Genomic DNA, 26952 nt, shown 5'->3' with positions numbered 1-26952 from the left:
AGTGATTTGGATTTCCTTCTTCAGCGATAGGACAAGTGAGAACTACTTCCGGCTGGACTGCTTTAAAAATAGAATTTTACTTTTATTCTTAACGATTTGAATCAACAATAGGTTATTCGTTTATGTGGGCATCATCTATTTCTGGTTAATATTATAAACATTGGAAAGTAGTGGCCGAGCGATAGAGCGCTAGACAGATATCCCGAAAGTCTCGAGTTCGGAACCTGGGTTCGAGCCTGTAGGACACGAAGTCCACCCAGCTCCGATGGCACGTTAAGGAAGTAAAGACTGTTATAGATGTGATTGCAAAGTCATTGAAACAGAAGCAGTTTACCTTATTTGCCACATGTGTCTTAGAAATGAACGGGAAAATATAATGATGATTGCCAGCATATCAAAGACATACGCTTTCTGTTAATATTTTCTAATAGTCCACACTGTGCACTGATTGAACGTACGTTTTCGTGCATTGATGATAAAATATTGTGTACTTGCTTCTCTCCAAAATAATTAATAATGCAATTCGAAAATCTTTGTCATTTTATCTATAAATAAGACTTTACGTTCTGAAGTCTAATTATCGAGTTAAAATTTTTTTGACTTTTCTTTTGCATGAATTAAAGAATAATGTTTATGCAATAGTAAATTCAATTCAAAATCCATGATGTAGTAATTGTAAAAGGGGTCTAATTGGAGTGTTTTAATTGGGATTTGAGTTCAAAAATAACAATTGCTAAATTATTGACGGACTGGCCATATTACAAACCTCGAAGTAACAATAACCAAAATGGCAGTTTCTCTAATGACTCAAATTTTAAATAAAGCGGGAGTAATCTCAACTAAAGAAATAACTTCCTCTTTAATGTTGAATAACCTGTTAAATCTTTATGTCTTATTTAAAAGCTCTTGAATGAGCATCAACTATTTAGTGAAACCTAGTGTGTTTAAGTTATAATTAGGTATTTATCCGTGTTTAAATACAATATATAGAGCTTAAGGTAAAACTATCAGCCTTTTATAAAAGTAATTAATCAAAAATAGTGCAGTGTTGTAGCTTGTGAATTTGGAGGGAGGATTTTAGTAGACATTGCTATCCTATGATTTTTTGACCGAGCACGACCAGGAAAAAGTTTAATTTTTTGAGCCAGCCCTTGAGATGTGCCACGTAAGTAAGTCGTGTATAAGTGACTAAATGAGTAGACTACGCGGTGAAGTTGCTCCGTCGTGACTTGCGGCTCTGTTTACGTCTTTACAACAATTGTTTCACGCAGGTTAACGTATAAAACTGCTACATGTACACGCGGATTCTTAATTCAGTCCTGTTTACTGCACGATTAAACACTTAAAAAATCACTTAGAGACACTTGATAATCAGCTTGTAACGTTCTGCTGCTCATTACTCCTGAGTTAAAATTATATTTCGAATGTATTGGTTTGTTGTTGACAAGAGTTAATCTTGACATTGTTAAAACCTAAAGTTATAAATACAACAGTAGCATCTTACCGAAGACTTTAACTCTGAGAATAATCTTACCTGAGACATTCACGCTGACATTTAAATCTGGACACTCTGTTGTACTGAACATATTTTTAACGTCAACAGTGAAAACATGCGTAGTGTTCATATCCAGGTTTCTTACAGTGTAAACCATACTTTTATTGTTATCATCAACAACAGCAGCTACCAAGGTCCTATCTAAGCTGGTGTTTGTGTGGCTATAGAAAACAAATGTCTGTGTTAGTCCGCCATTTTGGCCAGGTGTCAATGAGATGATGACGCTGTCATTATTGATTAATTTTACGTCAAATTCACTTGGACAGTCTGGGGAACCTGTAAATAAACAAAGTCGATAATATCATTATTTCAATCGATCATTGACTTTTTGTCGTGAGCCGTTTAGTATAGAAAGAAAATGATAAGAGTCTTTAGTCGGTACATCTTTTATAGTGTCTGCTTGTGGCAAAATGTTTTGACATTTTTTTTCGAGATACACGTTTACTAATATATGGGGCATGCATTTAAAGTATTGCTGTATATGGAGCGAAGTTAACTTAAGATGTTGAGAATTTGGGGGGGTGGGGTCGCTTAAGTAGCAGTAACACTTAGTTGCGAGACGTTATTTTTTTACGGAAAGATTTTTGTGGTATCGATTTATCGAAAGCATTTTTGATAATTCCGCATAGGTGAAGCACGAATAACGAGCAAACAAAATATCTTCAATGTTAATAGGTAATGAATAAATCGTAATAGATAAAGTTTGTGTTTTACAACAACTAAAAGTTAAATGTTTCAGAACTGTAGCCTGCAAACTGAAATCTTACAGATGCATTTTTCTTAACTGAATTACGTGTTAGGTTTAATAAAATGATGGTATTAAACAGGTTGTTAGAGCTAATCATCTAACTGACTAACTTACCTATTGTTATCTTACGTTCCTGTGTTACCCCTTGTGTTGACTGAATGACATAGGGATACATTGTGACTACAATCTTGAACACTCCTGTAACATCAGGCCTAAAACTTGCCGTACATGTCGTGTTGTAGTAAACAGATCCATTCAGTGTGTATTTTTTGTGTTGGGTGGACTCTGGTAGAACCTATATTAGAACCGATATTTTCTTTTAACGATGATGTTATAAAAAGAAACTTTTAAAAACCCACCGAGGGAAAAAAAGAGTAAAATATTTTATGCAAATAAAATATATTTCGCATAAACCATACAAAAGCCAACCTCTATTTTGTCTATACCAAACGTTGCCTCCCATTTGCATTTCGCCTCTGGGTAAACTTTAGATGTCGAGCACGTGACCAGCACGTGTGAGTCGTTAGAGGTGTGTTGGCAAGTGGGGATTTGTTGGATGGCTGGCAATAGAAATAGTTATAGTTAGATATAGCCTATACTATTTACAATGGTATTACTTTATATCTAATAATTTAAAATCGTGATGATATAATTGTTTTTTTTAATGATTATTTTCATAAAGTAAAGCAATTTAGTAAAATGTAAGTATAAAGGATGCAATATTTTAACTGTAGCAATAATCATTTCTTCTTTATGTTATTGGCTACAGAGTGTACGTAAGTTTATCTTAGAGACATTTTGTCCTGTCAAATTAAACCTGGTAGATGAACTGTGAACAGGTACTATTTCATCCTCCCTATTCTTATTTCTGTTGTTGGTGACATCACCATTATTATAGCCAAACTTTTGGACAGTTGTACACAACACTTACTTTACGAAAAATTGGATATAATTACAATATGCAGTATTTTATCAGCATGCATTAAAAGGAAATTATTAGTTTTTAAAATTAGGGTCATTATTGTATATATGTATATGAGTTAACTAGGTTATATTGATTCATCTTTAACACGAAATTTGAAATCAGAGCATGATTCTAGACGTTATAAAATAATAAAAAATTAGCAGCAAAATACAGTACACGTGGACTAAACTATGGGGGGGGGGAAGTTGTTATTCTTTCCAGTTAATACTTACAGTAAACTGTTAGGTTGCAGCTCTTGTTCATCTGATGTGTACCGGAGCTTACTGTAAAACTTATAAAACACGTCCATGTCCTCTCGTCTTTTCTCCTTACTGTGCTGATGTTTAGTTGTGCTGTAATGTTGGAGCCGTGTGTTTGCATGTTTGTAGTGTAGCCATTTTTAGGACACCAACTTTTACTGTTGTTTCTACAGAACTCGATGCTAGGATTTCGGGAAACTTCATAGGTCTCTACACTGCACCACAGCGAGTGATTCTGTTTTCCTTCTTCAGCAATAGGACATGTGAGAACTACTTCCGGCTGGGCTGCTTTAGAAATAGAAATTTACATTTATTCTTAACGTTTTGAATGAACAATAGGTTATTAGTTTATGTGGGCATCATCTATTTCTGGGTAATATTATGAACATCGGAAAGTAGTGGCCAAGCGATAAGAGCTAGACTGCTTTCCCGAAAGTCTCGAGTTCGGAACCTGGGGTCGAGCCTGTAGGACACGGAGTCCACCCAGCTCCGATGGCACGTTAGGGTAGTAAAGACTGTTATAGAGCTGATTGCAAAGTCATTGAAACAGAAGCAGTTTACTTCATTTGCCCCATGTGTCTTAGAAATGAACGGGAAAATATAATGATGATTGCCAGCATAGTAAAGTCATACGCTTTCTGGTAATATGTTCTAATAGTCCACACTGTTTACTGATTGAACATAAGTTTTCGTGCATTGATGATAAAATATTGTGTACTTGCCTCTCTCCAAAATAATTAACAATGCAATTTGAAAATCTTTGTCGTTTTATCTATAAATAAGACTTTACGTTCTGAAGTCTAATTATCGAGTTTAAAAAATTTCACTTTTGTTTTGCATGCATTAAAGAATAATGCTTATACAAGAGTAAATTCAATTCAAAATCCATGATGCAGTAATTGTAAAAGGGGTCTAATTGGAGTGTTTTAATTGGGGTTTGAGTTCAAAAATAACAATTGCTAAATTATTGACGGACTGGCCATATTACAAAGCTCGAAGTAACAATAACCAAAATGGCAGTTTCTCTAATAACTCAAATTTTAAATAAAGCGGGAGTAATCTCAACTAAAGTAATAACTTCCTGTTTAATGTTGAATAACCTGTTAAAACTTTATGTCTCATTAAATAGCTCGTGAATGAACATCAACTATTTAGTGAAACCTAGTGTGTTAACGTTATAATTAGGTATTTATGTGTGTTTGAATACAATATATAGAGCTCAATGTAAGACTATCCGCCAATTGAAAAAGTAATTAATCAAGAATAGTGCAGTGTTGTAGCTTGTGAATTTGGAGGGAAGATTTTAGTAGACACAGAATACATAGTAATGCTATCCTATGATTTTTTGACCGAGCACTACCAGGAAAAGTTTAATTTTTTGAGCCAGCCCTTGAGATGTGCCACGTAAGTAAGTCGTGTATAAGTGACTAAATGAGTAGAGTACGCGGTGAAGTTGCTCCGTCGTGACTTGCGGCTCTGTTTACGTCTTTACAACAATTGTTTCACGCAGGTTAACGTATAAAACTGCTACATGTACACGCGGATTCTTAATTCAGTCCTGTTTACTGCACGATTAAACACTTAAAAAATCACTTAGAGACACTTGATAATCAGCTTGTAACGTTCTGCTGCTGATTACTCCTGAGTTAAAATTAAATTACGGATGTACAGCATCTGTTTTAGACAGGAGTTAATCTTGACATTGTTGAAACCTAAAGTTATAAATAGAACAGTAGCATCTTACCGAAGACTAACTCTGAGAATAATCTTACCTGAGACATTTACGCTGATATTTATATCTGGACACACTATTGTACTGAGCTTATTTTTAACGTCAACAGAGAAAACAAGGGACATGTTCATGTGGAGGTTCCTTACAGTGTAAACCATACTTTCTGTGTTATCATCAACAACAGTAGCTACCAAGGTCCTATCTAAGCTGGTGTTTGTGTGGCTATAGAAAACAAATGTCTGTGTTAGTCCGCCATTGTGGCCAGGTGTCAATGAGATGTTGACGCTGTCTTTGTTGATTAATTTTACGTTAAATTGTCTCGGACAGTCTGGTGGCCCTGTAAAGAAACAAAATCGATAATATCATTATTTCACTCGATCATGGACTTTTTGTCGTGAGCCGTTTAATATAGGATGAAAATGATAATAGTCATTAGTTTACACGTTTTTTTATAGTGGCTGCTTGTGGCAAAATGTATTGACATTTTTGCGAGAGATACGTTTACTAATGTATGGGGCGTTAATTTAAAGTATTGCTCTATATGGAGCGAAATTAACTAAAGATGTTGGGAGTCGGGGGGGGGGGGGGGGGGGGGGGTAGCAGTAACACTTAGTTGCGAGTCGTTATTTTTTACGGAAGGATTTTTGTGGCATCGATTTATCGAAAGCAGTTATGATAATTCCGCATATGTGAAGCACGATTCCCGAGCTAACGAAATATCTTCAATGTTAATAGGTGCTGAATAAACCTTAAAAGATAAAGTTTGTGTTTTACAACAACTATAAGTTAAACTGTAGCCTGCAAACCGTAATCCTACAAACAAATGCATTTTTTTTACCTGAATTACGTGTTAGGTTTAATAAAATGATGGTATAATACAGGTTGTCAGTGCTAATCATCTAACTGACTTACTTACCTATTGTTATATTATAATCCTGTGTTAGCCCTTGTGTTGACGGAATGTTATTGGCAAACATTGTGATTCTAATCTTGAACACTCCTGTAAAGTCAGGCCTAAAACTTGCCGTACATGTCGTGTTGTAGTAAACAGTTTCATCCAGTATGTATGTCTGGTGTTGGGTGGACTCTTGTAGAACCTATATCAGAACCGATATTTTCTTTTCATTATGACGTTTTAAAAAGAAAACTTTTAAAAACGTACAGAGCGAAGCAAAGAGTAAAAATATTGTATGCACACAATAAAAAACCAACCTCTATCTGGTCTTTACCAAACGATGCCTCCCATTTACATCCCGCCTCTGGGTAAACTTTTAATGGCGAGCACGTGACCTGCACGTGTGTGTCGTTAGAGGTGTGTTGACAGGTGGGTGTTTGTGGGATGGCTGGCAATAGAAAGAATTATAGTTAGATAAACATTATTTACAATGGTATTTCTTTTTATCTAGTAATTTAGAATTGTGATGAAATAACACTTTTTTGAATGACTTTTTTCATAAATAAAAACAATGTAAAATGCAAATATAAAGGATTCAATATTTTAGAGTAGCAATAATTTTATTTTTTATCCCTGGTTGGCTACATAGTCTACGTAGGTTTAGCTTAGAGACATTTCGCCCTGTCATATTAAACTTGGTAGATAAACAGGTACCATTTTTATTCTTCTTATATCTGTTGTTACTGACATTACCATTATCATACCTAAAATTTTGATAGTTGTACAAAACACTTTACGAAAAAATTTATATAATTACAATATGCCGTATACATTTTTATCAGCATGCATTAAAAGGAAATTGTTAGTTTTTAAAATTAGGGTCATTATTGTATACATGTATATGAGTTAATTGAGTTAAATTGATTCTTCTTTAACACGAAATTTGAAATTAGAGCATGATTCTAGACGGTATAAAAATTCTTAAAATGTAGCAGCGAAATACTGCAGGCCTACATGGAAACTATACTATGGAAAAGAAGTGTTGTTATTCTTTCCAGTTAATACTTACAGTAAACTAATAGGTTACAGCTCTTGTTCATGTAATGTGTACCGGATCTTACTGTAAAACTTATAAAACACGTCCATGTCCCCTCGTCTTTTCTCCTTACTGTGCTGATGTTTAGATGTAATGTGATGTTAGAGCCGACTCTTTGGTTACTTGTAGTGTAGCCATTTGTAGGACACCAACTTTTACTGTTGTTTCTACAGAACTGAATGCTAGGATTTCGTGACACTTCATAGGTCTCTACACTGCACCACAGCGAGTGATTCTGTTTTCCTTCTTCAGCGACAGGACATGACAGAACTACATCTGGCAGGACTGCTTTTAAAATAGATTTTATCGTGTATTCTAAACGTTTTGAATCAACAACATGACATTTGTTTATATGGGTGTCATCGATTTGAGGTTAATATTAAAAGCATCGGGACGGTGTGGCAGAGAGGTAGAGCGCTAGACTGCTAACCAGAAAATCTCGAGTTCGAAACCTGGGCTCGACTCTGTAGGATGTCACTGAGTCCACTCAGCTCCGGTTAGTACCTGACTCACGTTAAGGAAATACAGGCGGCTGGTTATATAACCTACTTGTATGCCAAAGTCATTTAAACAGAAGCACTTCATCTGCCCCACGTGTCTTGGGAATGAACGTGAAAATATTATGATGATTACCAGCATAATACAATCACAAGTTCTCTGATAATGACTAAAATATGTTCCAATATTCTACACTGTTTACTGAATAAACAGAAGTTTACATGTATTGATGATATATTCCTATTGTGTAGGCTACTTGCCTCTCTCCAACATAATTAACTATGGCATACGAAAATCTTTGTCGTTTTATTTATAAATAAGACATTACATTCTGAAGCCGAATTATCGAGTTAAAAATGTGACTTTTGTTTTGCATGCATTAAAGAATAATCTTTATACAAGAGTAAATTCCCTCTAAAAAACCTGATGTAGTAATTTTAAAAGGGTCTATTTAAAGCAGTGGCGGAACTAGAAAAAAAGGCCACCCCGCAAAAACAAATTCTAGGCCCCGCACTATATATATATACATATATATAAACACAATACAAACATTGGATACTCATTTCTGGCCTGATCGGCTTTTTTTTCTTCAATAAAACAAATTACAACATGTCATGTCTATGAGTGGATTAGTCTGTTTTTGAGTTTTATTTTCTTTAAGATTTAGAACTAGTTTATTACATACGTTTGCTGTAATATGGCCTAACCTCTAGACTTTAAATTCAAAAGAATATAAAACGTGAAAGCATTGTATGTGTAATGGTTTATCGTGTTATGTTTATTTTTATGTTTTCTTATTTATTTTATATACATTTCCTTTTTACGCTATGTCATTCTTTAGTACGTGCTTTGAAAAAAAAATTAATAGAAGTAATTAGTTTTTAATTCTTTTAGTACAAATATATTAAAATGAGCTTATGAGCACCTCTATTTAACTATTTAAAAAAGGGAAATAAGTCATAAGTGTTTTGAACGTTTGCTTATCTGTTACACTACAGCTCAGGCATATATATATTTTTTACGCAACAGCATGTGTTAGCTACTGTATAATATCACTTCTGTAGCAGATTTCTTTGTTATTTTCAAACGCTTTTACCGTCGAGTAAAAAATGCAATAAAATTATTTGTTTTTAACTATAAAAATTTATTATGGTCGGCTATGGGCCCCTAAATGGCGCCCCCCCCCCCCCCCCGCATTGCGGGGTCTGGCAGCACTGTAGTTCCGCCCCTGATTTGGAGTGGTTTAATTGGGGTTTGAGTTCCAAAATAACAATTGCTAAATTATTGACGGACTGGCCTAGCGACATTATTCAGAAACTTAATTTCATTGTTTAAATATTACAAACCTAAAAGTAACATTAACAAAAATGGCAGTTTCTTTACTAACGCAAAGTTTAAATAAAGCGAGAGTGATCTCAACTAAACTTTCTATAATATTCCTTTATAAAACTACGTGGGATCAAAACTTAGGCTATATGTGCCTACGTGGTTTTTACTCAATGTTTAAATACTTAAACATTTTAAAATAGAATAGAACTTCGTTGAAAAAAAAGAATTACACACAAAGTGAATAGCAAACAATATGAGTATAATAGTGTGAAACATTAGTAATTTATAAATTCATAAGAGATTTTTTGAGAATTCGGAATTAGCGTAAAGTACTTCTTCGGTCATCTGATATTCCTCAAAACTTTAAAGGAAACGGAGAGTTGTGGGTCTTTCATTTATATTTGAATTTTAATTTATCTATCAAAATCAGTTTTTAAGTTATAGGCTTTTGAAAAACCGAAATTGTACTTACGGTTTCGGGAAATCGCTGAAAATCTACTAATTGGAATTAATACTTATACATGACACTTCATCATCCTAGCTGTAACGGTAATCAAGTGATGTTTTTATAGACTCACATACAAACACACAAACGCTTGGATAGTATTCCAAATATCGTTTTTCGACTAGATGACGCGTAAAACGCCACGATTTTGATTAATTTTGATTTTTTCCCTAATTGAAATAAGTCCCCTATATTCCGTATATGATGGAGTACTGAGGTATAAAACTCAAATTGTTATTTGAATTTTGTGAACGATTATAATACTTCCTCTATACGCTTTATATGATAACGTAAAATTGTAAGTCCGAACATAAAAGTGAAAATACCAGTATTGCATGGATGAATTCTTGGTGTGCCATGATGGCACTAATTAAATTTACCTGTGGCAGACTGACATATGAAGTCAGCAATTGTGTAATAATTATGTTTCCTCCAACCATCTGCTGTAACCACCACGGCTCTCTTTGTCCTATCTTCTACATACGATGGTGTAGCCCAGTCATAATATGTGACACTCTGTTGCTGTAAGATATTATGACATAATTAGATGCGGTATAGTTAAGATATGAACACCGAAAAAAATACGGTATTTAACTAGCAGTATTTAAATTACAATGCTTGAATACTTATGAATCCAGTACTTGAGATTTTTATATCAAATTAAGCATTTAAATATTTACAAATTGCATTGTGAGCAGAAATACAATTTTATTTTAAATGTGTGCAGCTCTTTGACTGATTAAACTCAAATAGAGCGTTTAATTCCGTATATATCTATCTATCTATATATATATATATATATATATATATATATATATATATATATATACATATAAATACATACATTTTCATTATCAATCACAATGAAAATGTATGTATAGACGACCTATGTGACATATCAAATACCTGCTGATTATCGCCCCACCTGTACTGTTCAAATGATGCAGCGTTGTGTAGACCAATCAGCGCCTCTTGAATGTTCCAAGTTCTTAACATTCCTAAATTTTAATTATTGATTAATTGTTATTTACATATATCATCATCAAAATCATTTCTTTGTGGCGTATCTACCTTCTCTCAAATTGTTAGTACGCTATTTCCGATTTCTTAAAAAACGCAAACGAATGTATAAAGTACTAATACTAGTCCGTACTATTATACGCAAATTGTTTGACATTCATTTGGTGCGCAATTCTTGTTTTTTCTACGAGATTTGTTCTATTTTAAAAAGTTTAAGTAATTAAAAATGTATTGAAAATCATTTCTATATCCCGAGTTGCCATCCCCCGAAGTGTTATATAAGAATATTCGAGAACGTTTAGGGAAGACCACTCCCGGTTTATTTCTATTGTTTTATCAAGGGGCGATTACATAGAAAAGAAAACTATCTCCAAGCTGAAAAAAATTGACATTCACCTTTAATAAAACTGTTAGTTTCACTGTCGTAAATAAACACCAAATCTCCTGTAAAATTGTTTACACACAAAGATCTTGCTCCAACGTGTGCCTGTTTTTCTTGTACCAGGCGAACACAAGTCCCGGTGTGTTTGTGATAAACTGATGGCGGCTCACATACAAAACTCTCTAGATGTGACAAGAAAATGTTTTTACTCAGACTACCTAGTGTGATCATTCAATAATTAAAGTGTCCGACTGATCTAGCCAGACGATGAGAATATGTGCATAGGTATAAATATTTCGTGACAAATCCGAGTTACCTGTAATATCCAATATGGATTCCAAAACTATCAGAGTCACAATTATAAAACACGTGTGCTTCATTATTAGCTCGTGATATTCCAGCTGCATATACTTAATTCAATGTAAAAAATCAATCATAATTCGCCACTGTAGCTTACACCCGAAAGTAATTCAAGTACACGTCAAGAAAAGATCGCACATCTCTAGAGGCGATTAGTATATTATATGCATTTTGTTATTGAACTGTAGAATTATAAAATGTAAACATTTTAATTTTTGATTCAGTGTAATATATCACGCACTTCATTGCAAATGATACAGTCATAACTTACGTTTAGCTTATATTAATAAACGTCACATGGGTAAAATTATTACTATCAAGTTTTAACACATATGTATTCACAATTAAAATTGAAAATATGTTCCAAACTTTTGAAGTTTTAACACTACAGCAAACACTGAAAGAACACTGCTTGTTCCGTAAAAAAGAGAAGCCAAATAGACAAGTGAAGTCGATGTGTGAAAATCAGCGCACTCAAGTCCGCTTATGCATCATTCTTTAAGTGGCTCTCAATGTCAGTGTGTGTTAACTCTTTAAATCTTTGTTTGATATTAGAAAACTTGCACCGGAGTGTGACAAATTCGATTTTAATAAACTGTATGATTTCACATTCGTGTTAAACTGTACACACAAAACAAAATATTAAGTTCCCTTTCAAACCTGACGGTCTATAGGGCAAGTGAAGTAGAGTTCACTTGTTTCTGTGACCACAGCATATGAAGAGATAGTGTGGTCAGCACTATGCCCAGCCGCCTTTACTTTACCTAACGTGATTTAGGTACCCATCAGAGTTGGGTTGACTCAGGTAAGGTCTGCTAGACTTGAACCCGGATTCGAACTCGAGAATTACGGGTTAGCAGTCCAGCTCTCTACCGCTAGAATACACTGTCCCTAAAACAAAACTCTTTCAGAAACTGACGAGATGAGTACTTAAATGTCATCGTCAGCTTGATGGGGTTATTTCTTAACAAAACTAGCATATATATATATATATATATATATATATATATATATATATATATATATATATATATAATTCTCTTTATGGACGCAAGCTGACAATCTAACCTTCCTCCCGCCCCCTCTCTCGCTTTCCTGTCTGGCGAGATGTGGTTCATGCCAAATGATTACAATCGAAGAACCGGGTCGAATTAGTGAGGGCTAATAGGGGCAGATAATTTAGCTTTTAAACTATTTGAAACTAAGGGGAGGTAATAAAAATTAATTTTGCTTCATCTTTCCATTGTCGTCTGTAATGTAAACTGTCGTCACGGACGGCTGCTTTCAGTAATGTGAATTCTTCTTCATCATCATTCTTAATTCTAGTATTGGAAGGGATTCCCTCCCACATTAATGAGCCCGACAAGTACGAACTCGTATTTTCTGTTTAAAAAGATGAGCTTAAAAGACCCAACTACGCCAACCTCCACAATTGTTATATTGACGGGCTTTTAAGTGACTTATTAACGCAATTAATCAGTTCAGAAATATAAATGTGGAGTTATGTTGAATAAAATGTACCTATGTTTGGTAATTGTTCGTAATAGTTAGCGGAAGTTATATTTGATGAGAGAACATTTTATATTTAATCAGAGTTAACATGAGACCAACCTCCCCCACCCAGCAAGCGTTTAGATATATCGATTTTTTACGGGAATCACACGCCCCCTCCTTCCAATGTACTTTGAATTTGCATATGTCCTAAAAGGACTGGGCGAGAGTCCAAGCCAAAGAAGAGGGCTTTTTGGGGATGGCGAAGTAATTTAGCGCTAGGATGAGCGTAGCGGGTTGTTGGTTTGTTTAGTGCAGTGTTGCCGACACACCATTTCCTAAAGGGGAAATTCATCGTCTAGTTGTAATTTAAAATTTTAAGCAACGTAATATTTTAACATTACTTCTTAAAATACAACATTTAGAGTTTAGAGTATTCAGTCCATTTTAAAAACAAATGGTTTCCCCCTATAAAAAAAAATCACACAGCTTTCTAATATTCTTTTATTTCTATTCAGAAAACATGCGACAAAAGTTTGCAAGAATGTGCTATTTTATAATATAGGAGTTGTTATAGAAATGTGTATACTATTTTTAATCCAATGATTTAAAGATTTTTTAACTATCACACAAAACAACTGATGCCCTTATGAATGCTAGACTGCTTTGAAAATTAAAAAACAATATTGTATTACAATAATTGATGTGTAGATATACATTTTAAAAAATCTAGTGTCGAAGCAAAGCATAAAGATCAATCGGTATGATTTTACATCATACACAAATATACATTGTTGTATTTTTTCACAGGCGCCCGGGGGACAAACTTTCGATTTGCACCCCCCACCCTCAAACTTTTGATTTCCACCCCCCTAAAACTTTCGATTACTTTTTCCAACCCATTTTGGCGACCCCTAAGGTCGGCAACTGGGGACATATGTCCCCCCTGCCCCCCTCCTCCATAAATACGCCTCTGTATTTTTTAACAATTTCAGTCATATATTAGTATGTTGGCTACAGTTACCACGACTTTCTTTACAGTAACTCCTTCCCCAACATACCGTGATTTATCTAAAAATAAAAAGTTGTTATTTTTTCTCAGGAATTTTTCTATTAGTGGGACTTAAGTGGGAAACAAATTAAGGAGTTTGTCTCCAGGAAATGTAACTAGTTAAGTAATAAGCCTTTTTTAATTCATTTGTGTATATTTAAGTAAGGGAAATTAAGGTGAAATAGTTGCATACATGTGGGACTCTTTTGAAAATATGGTTACCATGGCAACGGCGGCCATCTTGAACAAAACATTATGTAGAGGTCTGAAAATTCAAATCCCAACATATATATATATATATATATATACATTTATATATATATATATAGGCCCTTAATTGTTCATATAATAATTGATATTTGATATATTAACTCAAATAGAGTACTTATCAGAAATACTTGTACATAGGTTCTATGTTTATTTTATACACCTGTAGAATCTCATAGATGATATCTATTTCCCAGTGTAATGTTTTTCTCATCGTTACAAGAACAAATAAACCATTCACATCTTTGCCAAACATATAAGTAAATTTAAAATGTATGTTTACGTGATAATACAAATACGGGCATTCATACAAACGCACAGACACGCACACAGTATTAACCTCTCACTCTCTCTCCCTCTATTTCTCTTTCTTTCTCTCTCTCTCTCTCTCTCTCTCTCTCTCTCTCTGTTATAAACACAAATGAGCTCACTGATAGCACAAACACTTGCACGCAGTGGTAGCTAGATTATTTTAGTTTGTTTACATTGTTCAAAAGCGGATTTAATTTATATATATAGTTTAATCTTATACAATATGCAAAACGAGAGCAACATCAAAGGTGTACGACATACATGCCGCTCTAGAAGATGAAAACAATCGCTAAATATTATAGATCTTCATGTTGTATAGCTACATTAGTGATATTGTGAAACAAAAAAATTCCTGCACCGTCTCGATCTCAAGACGTGTTGTTAAAGTAGATGATGATGTCCTGTGTAACTAAAGACATGGCATACTAAAAACAAATCTATCCCAACACCTTCTAGCGCTTCACTGTTGTTACTGTAGAGATTGATGTCGTAAATAAATCTATCCCATCACCTTCTAGCTCCTCACTGTGTGTTGTTACTGTAGAGATTGATGTCGTAAATAAATCTATCCCATCACCTTCAAGCTCCTCACTGTGTCTAGTTACTGTAGAGATTGATGTCGTAAATAAATCTATCCCAGCACCTTCTAGCTCCTCACTGTGTGTTGTTACTGTAGAGATTGATGTCCTGCAGACCGTACAAGTTATTGAGCACCTCCTTCTCAGTCTTACCTCCCTTGTGTGTATCTGATAACAAAGACAAATAGAGAATAAATTGAAGTTATCAAATACGCAATATAAAACAAGAAGGAACTCCTCTAACTGTCTAGTTTGTGCACTAATGATAGACATGGGATGGTTCTTGCAAAATAGGTTTTAAAAAATGAAAGTAAATAGTGCCAAATAAATGTTTCAACTATGATATTAAATTGTCCAATAAAAGGTGTTTTGTGTAAAGTAATACTTTTGATAGACAGAATTCGCTTAAAAGTTAAAAGAAACAGACGTATAAGATATTATACATCATTTAACACGACAAAGACAAGATCAATGTTCGTCGTACATGATTTTTTAGCAGTTCCAGGTTTAAAATTTCTACACCTAACTGAAACTGTACTATTGTTTGAGGTTCATATTCCTGTTTTTATTATTTTGGCTAATGATCATGAAATTCAGTAGCCAGAGCGACTAACACACATGTAGAAAAAAGTATTACATTAATACAAAGATTAAATTGCATTGTTTACCAAAGATATTTTTTTTAGGCAGGATACACACTTAGAAAGTATGGACGGAGGAGACAAACTATTACAAAAAAAAACAAGGAAGAAAATCCTCCTGAACATGACCTAGTGAGAAAGACTTCCTGTGCGTCCTACGTCATGTATGTCTCAATGTTAGATGTAAAGATAGCAAATTATTGTAACACGCTTAAACGTTTTTTACATTGTCTAACACTCCACGCTTTTTTACAGAATTAAGATACATCCGCATATGCATTTCCACTAAAAAAATTGGTGGAAAAATCTTGGTAACTATGAAAACGGCGGCCAACTTAAAAAATTAACCCCTTCGTAGGTTTTCCACCATTCATAAAATATTACATTTTAAACCCAATAAACAATCAATTCATAATCTTCTTCCATATTTTGGGGCACTCAGCTAAAAATTTTAAGTGCATATCTTCAATCTAATTTTTTATGAATTTTCAAAATTTGTGTCCGTTCAAAACACTTAACTTTGGGGAATTTTGGGGCATTAAAACTAGTAGGCGCTATGCGATATCTATCTTCGTCAACAGGAAGATTCAATTATGTCGTATCTAGTGTAGATCTTGTTTTATTTTGTCTCTCTTTATATCAGCTCTGCAGCTTCCTGAACCAATTTAAATTAAAGATGTTTAATGTAAGATTAAAATTATAAAAAAAAACAATTATATTACTCATGAGCTATGTCTAATGACAAACAAATTAGCTGTTCCTAACTTAAAGACAAATATTTCTAACCTATTTGCTCTAAGTTGTTTTTCATTTAATTTCTCGAATATAGCCTACTTTTTGCAATTGACTCTTATAAAATACAAGAATAATCATCTCTAGATCAATTATAATAAAATAACGTCGGCTACAACCTATATTATTTGAGGTTTATTCAAATTGAATAATTTTTAACGGTTCAGACGGTTAGTTCTCTGTCAAACACTCATTAAATAGCACATTAATTGTACAACACAACAATGAGTAGCCAAACGGAGATTTGGTGTCACGGGATGTGAAATCAGCGCTTACATGCAGGGGCGTAGCGAGGGGGGGGGGGCGGGGGGTGCGGACCGCACCGGGTGACACCATTTAGGGGGTGACACCAAGGCAAAAAATAGCAAAATATATAGAGAAAAACTCGAGGGGGGGGGGTGCAAATCGAAAGTTTGAGGGGGGGTGCAAATCGAAAACTCGAGGGGGGGGGGGTGCAAATCGAAAGTTTGAGGGGGGGGGGGTGCAAATCGAAAATTTGAAAGTTTGTCCCTGGGAAGGGTCTCTATGCCTCTGGGGGGGTGACACCATTAAGTGCCGCACCGGGTGACACCTGACCTCGCTACGCCACTGCTTACATGTCTAAGTTATGCATGATTCACCAAGTGTCTCTCTCAATACCAGCGTAAATTGAGTTGCCTCTTTACAACCATGACATCCATGGTAGATTTGAGAAATCGTGAATTGGAGTTTCACACATACTCAGTTATTGATGATAAAATTTAAATGTGTTAAAATTTACCAACTTAAACAAAAGGTAAACACCATTGAGTGCAGTGATCTAAATCAGAGAGGAACAGAAATTGGGTGAATAAGCAACTGCATGTTATTATTGATGGTTTATATCTATTTACTTATCTTTTGCTTTATCGTTAACAAGAATAACACATCTAACAAACGCTTACAAACACACACATACATTCACACACGTTCAGATACATTCACACACATTCACAAACATACATACACTAGCACACACACACACATATATGTATATATATATATATATATATATATATATATATATATATATATATATATATATATATATATATATATATATTAGCATTGCAATGTTTAAACATTAATAAAACATAAGTTTGAATTAATAAAAAATCATGGTATAAAAACACTAAAATGAACTACGTTTCGCAAAGCAAAGTCGCCGTACTTCACTTAGAATTGACTTACGCTATTCTATTATATTCGTTTAATAATAACCAAGAATATTGATTAGGCTATTTAATTCTAAAAAAACTCTTTACATGTGAAATCTTTCATTAGCAAAATAAAATGTAATCCATTTATCTTTAGAAGCTGGACTGTTCAATTGCTCACTTTATCTTGGAACTGAGATGTTAATGGTTAGCATGTTTCATCAGTATTTATTTTGTTTGGTTGCACTTGTTGTTATCAAGTTTATTCTATATTTATTTTTTCTCAGTCTAAATCAATATATTCGAATCGATTGTATCACAGTAATAAAAAAAATGCGTATATAGGTATAGGCTACCATTATTTGCTATAACTATTGTTAACCAACTACACACATAGTAACAAACTAGATACTATAAAATGATTTATTGTCGTTACCTTCATTAGGCCTATACTAGCTATTATCATTAACTAGCAATCACCTTGATCCCACCACGCTATACACTGCTCTGCCATCGTGTAAAGCAGTGTTTCTTCCAGACTTTTTTCTCCGAGGGAGGGGGGGGGGGGGGCACTTGAAATTTTCGGGGGGGGGGGGGCGGTAGACTTTCATCGGGGGGGGGGGGGGGCGGCCACTGTTAAAAGTATATATTTTCTATATAAATTATATAAATTACATTTCGTTCGGGGGGGGTACCTAAGTATCATTTTATTATCTTTTTGTTTTTTTTATTTCCATTTAGTTAAAACATAGGGTTAGATAATTCTTAGCCTTATTATTGAGGATATTATATTGTGTTGTCAAATGTTTATGTGCTGGTATAATCTGTATTAGTATACCCCAATACATAGGAGAAGTCTATAGTATAATAAAAAATGTGTACAATGTAAACGAAATAGGCTATATATTGACACAATGTGCATTACTGTAGAAATCTGACAAAAAAATGTGTGTTGTTTATTAGCAAAGTTTAATTTTTAAATTTTACTACATAGAAAGCTAGCTTTTTTAAATGTAAAGATAAAGTAAAAGTGCATTAAATTTGTTTATAATTTATTTAGAACAGCGTTGTGAAATTTGCGTTAGCAATATTTTAAAACAAAAAAGGTCAAAAGAAAGAAAGAGCATGAATATATTTAACTATCACTACAAAGTGTTTAATGCACGAGTACAGCACACTTTAAATAAAATGTCACTAAATCAAATATTAAGTGAAAAAAATATAAAAAATAATTTAAACCAAATTGTGTTGTTAGACATTGCATTTCTTAAACGACGAGCTTAATTTGGAACTAATTCTAACATTCTATATTTATTGACTTATGTAATTGTCACTAATTTTGTTATAGTAGTAGTTATCACACATTTCAAATTCAACGTACCATTTGAATGTAGAAACAGTTACGCGTTACGGAAGCTTGAATGAATTCATTTAAAAAGGAAAATTGAATTTTAAATTTAGTTTAAAACAATTTAAGATGGAGAATATTTTCAAAAACCTTTTTTCAGCCATAAGTCAAATAGTTGAATAAATCAAAAACGGAATTTTACATGTAAAATAAAAGCAGACAAGTATAATCATTTATTATAAGTTTAAGCAGGCGATAAATAACATAAAAAAGGGTAGCGTATTTAATTAATCAAACTCTTTATGTAAAAATGTTACTTGCTTCCAAACATCGATTAAAACGACCGTTAAAGGAAAACTTCTAACAACTAAGACACAAATAGGTAGTTAAATAAAATATGGGAATCACTTTTTATTTGGTAAATATTGTTATAATTGCAAAAAATGTATAATTAAATTAATGACAACAAATTTAAGTTACTTGTACTAACTGTTTTCATTTACCCATCGTAAACTGATTTACTATTGAAAAAATAGAATTAGAATATAAAAAATGAAGTCTGGCATAAATAATAAATTACTCTTCGATGTCACCACTATAATCAATATAACACAAATTAACATAATTAAGAACAACAGCCTATCATAAAATATTATAAGATAGGTGCATGTTCTGTGTCATGGACAGAGTCGGGGACTTAGTTAGGGATATTATAAACGTCTAGATAATCATTGTAAGAGTTTTCGTCAAGTCTATCATAAACATTCATTAGGTCGGATAGTTTGGGCGGTCCGGAAAGATTTCCCACTGATCGTGTTTGATCTGTTTCCTGTCGTGTTGACGGATTTGTTTCTTCATTAGCGCCTACTTGGCACATGCTATGCTCTGTTTCTTGTATGACATTGTAAGGATTTTCGCTGTTTGAACCTTCCAGTGCATGTTCACAAATTCTCGTATTGTCAACTCTTACATTTCCAACTGACTCGGGTTCAACGTCAAAGCCTACAGCTGGATGTACGTTTCTGTATATATTTTCAATAGGAGGCGAACCAACAGACGTACCAAGCACTAAAAGATAACCATCTTCGTCAAGGGGCAGGTTCAATGATGTTGTGTTTAGATTAGGCTCTGTTTTATGTTGTCTCTTTCTTTTATAAGCAGTGCATCCTGAACAAAGTTTAATGCAACATATTGTATAAATGATTAACAATACCAGAATAAAAACTGTGTTATGTTTAATCAAAACCGTTGTCTGCATTGTATTAAATTAAATTAACTTAATTGCATTACACATGGTTAAAACATGTGTTTAATTGGCCCTACCGTTGAGACAAATCTTCCTAATCTCTTTGCTCTAAATATTAATATAAATTAACCACACGTTTATTTATTAAAATAGTAGCATACTATTATACATTTCATATTTCAAGCAATTTTTAAAAAATCTTTATTACATTTAAAGCCTTACAAATATAAAAACCTATTACCTTTTTTGACAGATAGTGCTATTACAAAACCTATGAGAACCACTAAACATGGTGGAATGATGTAGTAAAGTAAGTTCGTGTCTGACACTTCACTTCCCGAATCAATTTTTCGTGAATCTAAAAGCAAAGCATTTAAATACATAATAGTGCTTCAAATAATCTGCAACACAGACGTGTGTGAACATAATAACATATTCAATAAGGGTTTGACTTGGATATCATATGATTAATCGAACAAGAAAAGTTTGTATTGTAGAATTTAGTTTAGTATAATTTGTGAAGGATTGTGTATCACGTGATGGATTTTTAAAAATTTTTGTGTATGGTAAGAAACGCTAACACGTTGCCTGAAACCACCAGACTGACATCTAAATGTGGACACTCTGTAGCACTGAGCACATTTTGTACTTGAACGGAGAATACAAGCGACGTATCCATATAGAGGTTTCTTACAATGTAAACCATAATTTCTTTGTTATCATCAACAACAGTTGCTACTACGGTCCTATTTAAGCTGGTGCTTCTGTGGCTAAGGAAAACAAATGTCTGTGTTAGTCCGCCATTGTGGCCAGGTATCCATGAGATGATGACGCTGTCATTATTTTTTAATTTTACGTCAAATAGATTTGGACAGTCGGGAGGCCCTGGAAAGAAAATTAAAGAATTTAATAATATATTGGTTTTAATAGAGTATTGATGTTGGGCGCTAGCCTTTTTTTTTAATGAAAAAAAAATAAAAGTAATAGATCCGTAATATTATTTTTTTATCGTCTGCTTATGGCATGTCTTGCTTACATTTTGGTTTGTTAGAGCACATTTACTTCTGTCCGGGGCATTCATTGAAAAAGTCGCTTACAGTTTAAGGTTGGGGGGGGGGGGGTTAATTGCCAGACGAACTCTAACAGATAGACGGTCATTTTAAATGGACGATCATTTTGGTGGCAGTGATTTTTTTAATGCAGTTTTGGTAATTATTGCATTTGTAGAGGATGAATTCCGAAGAAACAGAAGGCACCTTATAAGAGGAGTTTTTTTACCATTACTAAATTGTAGAAACCTTTAAATCGGTAGTCAGAAAACTGTAATTTGATAAGCATATATTTTGGTCTTGACTTAATTTAGTGTTAGGTCCAGTAAAACGTTGGTATTTAAATGGTTGTCACTGTTCATTATTCAAATATAACCAACATACCTATTGTTATAACATAATCATGTGTTACCCCTTGTGTTGACTGAATGAAATCGGGATACATTGTGACTTTAATCTTAAACACTCCTGTAAAGTCAGGCCTAAAACTTGCCGTACATGTCGTGTTGTAGTAAACAGTTTCATCCAGTATGTATGTCTTGTGTTGGGTAGACTCTAGTAGAACCTATATTTTCGATATTATTTTATAAATATAATTTTAAAAAAGGTAAACTTATACAAATTTGCTGATCCAAGTAATGAGTAAAAATACTTGTCGTTGAAAGTATTTTGCATTAAAAAAGACGAAAACAAACCTCTATCCGGTCTACACCAAACGACGCCTCCCATATACATACCGCCTCTGGGTAAACTTTAGATGTGGAGGAAGTCACTAGGACGTGGGTGGTGTTAGAGGTGTGTTGGCAGACTGGGGTTTGTGGGGTGGCTGTCAAATAGAATGAATCATTTATATATATAAGTATGATTTTTAAAGGAATATATTTTAGTTACCACAGCTGTCTGCGTAGAATGACAATTTTTTAAATAGCTTTTTCAACAAACGAGTGGGTTTTGTTTCGCGACATCAGTTTTCTATGTTATAAAATATTTGAAGGTGTTAAAATATCGTATCTTTTATAGTGAATTCATGATATAAAAATTTGATTTAATACATATGTATCCAAATGTTTCAAACAGAGACATAAGATTATGTTTTATATTAATGTTAGCAATTTATACATATATATTAATACTTCAGTGTAACGTCATGTATTTGGGCTACCTAATGTGAAAACATGATGAATAAATTTCAGGTACGCAATAAGGAAATGTTTATTACCCTAATGCAAAAAGTATTTACTTTCCAGTTAATACTCACCGTAAACTGCTAGGTTGCAGCTCTTGTTCATGTTATGTGTACCGGATCTTACTGTAAAACTTATAAAACACGTCCATGTCCCCTCGTCTTTTCTCCTTACTGTGCTGATGTTTAGTTGTGATGTGATGTTAGAGCCAACTGTTTGATTACTTGTAGTGTAGCCATTTGTAGGACACACATTTTTAATGTTGTTTCTACAGAACTGGATGCTTGTATTTCGGGAAACTTCATAGGTCTCTACACGGCACGACAGCGAGTGATTCTGTTTTCCTTCTTCAGCGATAGGACATGACAGAACTACTTCTGGCAGGACTGCTTCAAAATATAATTTTAGTTTTCAAAACGATTTGAATTAACAACATTTTATTAGCTTAAGTGGGCATCATCGATTTCAGGCTAATATTGCCAGCATCGGAACGGTGTGGCCAGGCGGTAGAGCGTTAGACTGCTGACCCGAAAGTTTCGAGTTTGGAACCTGGGATCTAGTCTGTAGGTCTTCACCCAGCTCTGATGAGTACCTCACTCACATTAGGGAAACATAGGCGGTTGGTTATATAACCGACTTGTATGCCAAAGTCATTGAAACAGAAGTACTCTAATGAATCTGCTCTATGTGTCTCGGGCATACACGGGAAAAGATAAAGGTTCACACTATTTAATGAGTTTAAATGCAGTGATGATATTAATATTGTGTAAGTTGCCTCTCCCAAACGAATAGGTAAAGAAATACAAAAATAATCGAGCGGAGTTTTATAAATAGTTAAAACATTACATTCTAAAGCCAAAAATTAGCTAGTTAAGGGGGGATATGCTCGTTTCAAAATCACAAAAATCCAGATTTTTTCGTCATTATGGGTTTCGTGCTTTTTTTGGATATTTTGTCCATTTTTGTAGAATATAATAACTTTAGTGAGGAAAAAAACATGTGTGTTTAAAATATCAATTTTATAACGTTATCAATTATGAATTTTTTTTTCCCAATGTTACAAGTTTTCTGCGAAAAGTTTTATATCCGTCATCATATTGTAATCTAATCGTATTCGTGACCTACTTATCGTTTATTTTTGTTTTGTTTTTTTTCAGTTCGCAGTTTTTTAACACTAAAAAGCTTACTAATTTTCTATTTTCAATAATAGTCCTTGATGCAAAAACCAAATTTGTATACGAGGGAATTGTAATAGCTGAAGGCTATTACGGATGTACAGCATCTGTTGTAGACAAGAGTTAATTGTGACATTATTGAAACTTAAAGTTATGAATTGAACATTACCATCTTACCGAAGACTTAAACGCCGAGAATAATCTTACCTGAGACATTCACGCTGAAATTTAAATCTGGACACACTGTTGTACTGAGCATATTTTTAACGTCAACAGTGAAAACAAGGGACATGTTCATGTGGAGGTTCCTTACAGTGTAAACCATACTTTTATTGTTATCATCAACAACAGCAGCTACCAAGGTCCTATCTAAGCTGGTGTTTGTGTGGCTATAGAAAACAAATGTCTGTGTTAGTCCGCCATTGTGGCCAGGTGTCCATGAGATGATGACGCTGTCATTATTGATTAATTTTACGTCAAATTGACTTGGACATACAGGGGAACCTGTAAAGAAACAAAATCGATAATATCATTTTTTCAATCGATCATGGACTTTTTGTCGTGAGCCGTTCAGTATAGGAAGAAAATGTTTAAAGCGTCAATGTGAAGAGTCGCTGCGAAAAAACAAAATGTGGTGGGGTGCTTCATTTGCAGTAACACTTAGTTGCAAGACTTGATTTTTACGGAAGGATTTTGGTGGTATCGATTTATCGAAAACAGTTTTGATCATTCCACATCGGTGTAGCACGTATCCCGAGCTAATGGAATATCTTCAATGTTAATATGCACTTAATACACGGTATACGGTGAATTTTGTTTTCAAGACCAATAAAAGTAAAATGCTTCAGAACTGTAGCATACAAATAGTAATCTTACAAGCAGGTGTATCTTTCTTACCTGAATCACATGTTAGGCTTAATAAAATGATTGTATTAAACAGGTTGTCAGTGCTAATCATCTAACTAACTTACCAATTGTTACATTATGTTCCTGTGTTACCCCTTGTGTTGACTGAATGACATCGGGATACATTATGACTTCAATCTTGTACACGCCTGTAACGTCAGGCCTAAAACTTGCCGTACATGTCGTGTTGTAGTAAACAGATTCATTCAGTATGTAGGCCTATGTCTTGTGTTGGGTGGACTCTGGTAGAACCTATAATATCGATGTTTTTTTTTTTGCAAAATGAATTTTTAGAAAGATAATCTTTTGACAATTTGCTGCGCAAAGTAATGAGTAATAATACTTGATGTTGAAAATATTTCGCATAAAAACGGACGAAAACAAACCTCTATCTCGTCTACACCAAACGACGCCTCCCATTTACATACCGCCTCTGGGTAAACTTTAGATGTGGAGGAAGTCACTAGGACGTGGGTGGTGTTAGAGGTGTGTTGGCAGACTGGGATTTGTGGGGTGGCTGTAAAATAGAATGAATCATTTATATATAAGTATGATTTTTAAAGGATTATATTTCAGTTAATACAATTTTTTAACAACTTTTTCAACAAACGAGTCAGTGGCGTAGCTACCGTAAAGCTAGCGTAAGCAAGGCATAGGGGCCCGAAGCAAATAGGAGCCCTTTTCCCTCTATTTTTAAAAACTTTTACAGTGGAATTTTAATATTTGTATTAAAATAATTATTATTTTAAAAAGTAAACGGAAATCCACTTTCTTTTCTACTGTAGAAGTAAGTTCCAAAAGTTCCAAAAAGGCCCCAAGACTTTTCTTACTGGGGATATGTTGTACAGGGCCCACTATATGCATTGTTGCATTGTCAGACAAGCCGGTGAGAGAATTTGTCTATAAATAAACTTGAACATTGACTCTTTTGTGAGATTGGCATCCGGCACCCGTAAATTTATACGCATCGCTAAAAACTCTCTACCCCACCGATACTAACCCGCACCCCCTTCCTTCTCAATTCTCTGTCATTAACGAAATTCCATTCATTCATGATTACAATTGAGCAATTATTTGGTTAACAGCCGTGGACAGTGTTTTCACAACAAGCTACGTCGAAAATTTGTCAATATTTTTCTGCTAGATATAACCTTAATCACAAATGGTTTGTTGGTCTAATTTCTCTAATCAATGTGCCGCTACTCAAAGATTTTTTATCTCCTTGCACTTTATGCATTAATACAAAAATCATCCAATCGCCAAGAAACATTGAGAAGTCGTTTAGAATAATTCAGACAAACCTCTACTGACCGTGAAATTTCCTACCACAACCCCACACGAGGAGCAGTACCTACCCCCTCGAAGAGAAGTCAGAAAGAAACTCTGACTCCTGTAAAGTTTTCTGACATTAAATATTTTTTATTTCGTTTGGAGAGCGGCTCCCTCACAAAGTTACCCTACGGCTTTCTTAGCACATGGGTTCAGTTAATTGAGCGTCCTGCACAAGAGGTCCGGGTTACTTCATAATCCAATGGTCAAACTGCACAGGTGCATCAGCCGGCGCCCCGGGCTCACCCCGTGAGCACTACGGTGCATACACGTGTTTTAATTAGCGCCATGCCCTAGGAATACGGAGGGCTACTATAATCAATGAATAAAGAAAATAAGGCCGTCTCTCCAATATTATTATGTTATGAAACAAATTGTAGATATGTCCTTTTGGGTCAGTAACTTAGCCATTCTTAGAATCGAACATACAGGAGCAGCTAAAATGGACTTCAAGGAACATATAAACACTTTGCAAACTTATGAGAAAGGAAAAATCATATAAATAAATCATGTACAACTTTTTAAAATTTGTATTTTGTTAGTGGCGACACGAGGGTCGATATCACCCCGTGCGTTTAGTGAGTGTCATTCCCCCCCCCCACCCCCCCCCCCACCCCCCCCCCCCCGCCCGTCCAACCATTTTGCATTTCCGGTGGAGTGTTTCCCCCTCTCCTTAATATTTTATTATTTTAACTGAATGAAAGATAATTTTGACAGTGAGTTAAACGAGTTTTCGTCATGTTGTCACGCACAAAATAGTGAGCCCCCCCCCCCCCTGCCCTGTGACGTTACTGTGTTAGGTTACTTAATAAATGTAATAGGCTTACAGTTAATTTGTTACTTTGTTTTACATAAAAATGATATAAAATCAAAGGTATTTGCGTTACGGAGTAATACATAATAATGCCGTATAAATACACAATTAAGACGTATAAAATACATAATTTGCAGATTGACGTGGAGGCCCATTAAAATTTTTTGCATAGGACCCAAAATTACTAGCTACGCCACTGAAACGAGTGGGGTTTTTTGTTTTGCGACATCAGTTATCTCTGTTGTAAATA

General features: G+C 34.3%; 1 protein-coding gene across 1 annotated transcript; it reads right to left on the bottom strand.

The window, feature by feature from the left end:
* Positions 1-19696: 19696 nt before the first annotated feature.
* LOC131936197 (uncharacterized) lies at positions 19697-24719 on the bottom strand. The gene is made up of 8 exons (XM_059293111.1): positions 24625-24719; positions 23861-24157; positions 22553-22864; positions 21990-22120; positions 21679-21859; positions 20834-21130; positions 20487-20603; positions 19697-20166 (listed from the first exon to the last, which is right to left on the bottom strand). The coding sequence occupies exons 1-8, from the start codon at positions 24683-24685 to the stop codon at positions 19697-19699; spliced, it is 1866 nt and encodes a 621-aa protein (XP_059149094.1). The 5' UTR covers positions 24686-24719.
* Between the last annotated feature and the right edge of the window lie 2233 nt (positions 24720-26952).

The sequence above is a fragment of the Physella acuta genome, unplaced genomic scaffold (genome assembly GCF_028476545.2).
Source record: "Physella acuta isolate Inbredline_101_S28 unplaced genomic scaffold, ASM2847654v3 ptg000171l, whole genome shotgun sequence".
NCBI lineage: Eukaryota > Metazoa > Mollusca > Gastropoda > Physidae > Physella > Physella acuta.
Note: the sequence above shows the minus strand (reverse complement) of the source record. Positions and strands in the feature narration are given on the sequence as shown.

Excerpts from the sequence above, each read along its gene's own strand:
- LOC131936197 (XM_059293111.1), bottom strand. The coding sequence starts at position 24,685 with ATGTATCCCGATGTCATTCAGTCAACACAAGGGGTAACACAGGAACAT. Across the intron at positions 24,158-24,624 it reads GGAACATAATGTAACAATTG|GTTCCCCTGTATGTCCAAGT; the intron begins GTAAGTTAGTTA and ends GTTTCTTTACAG. Across the intron at positions 20,167-20,486 it reads AGCACTATCTGTCAAAAAAG|GATGCACTGCTTATAAAAGA; the intron begins GTAATAGGTTTT and ends AACTTTGTTCAG.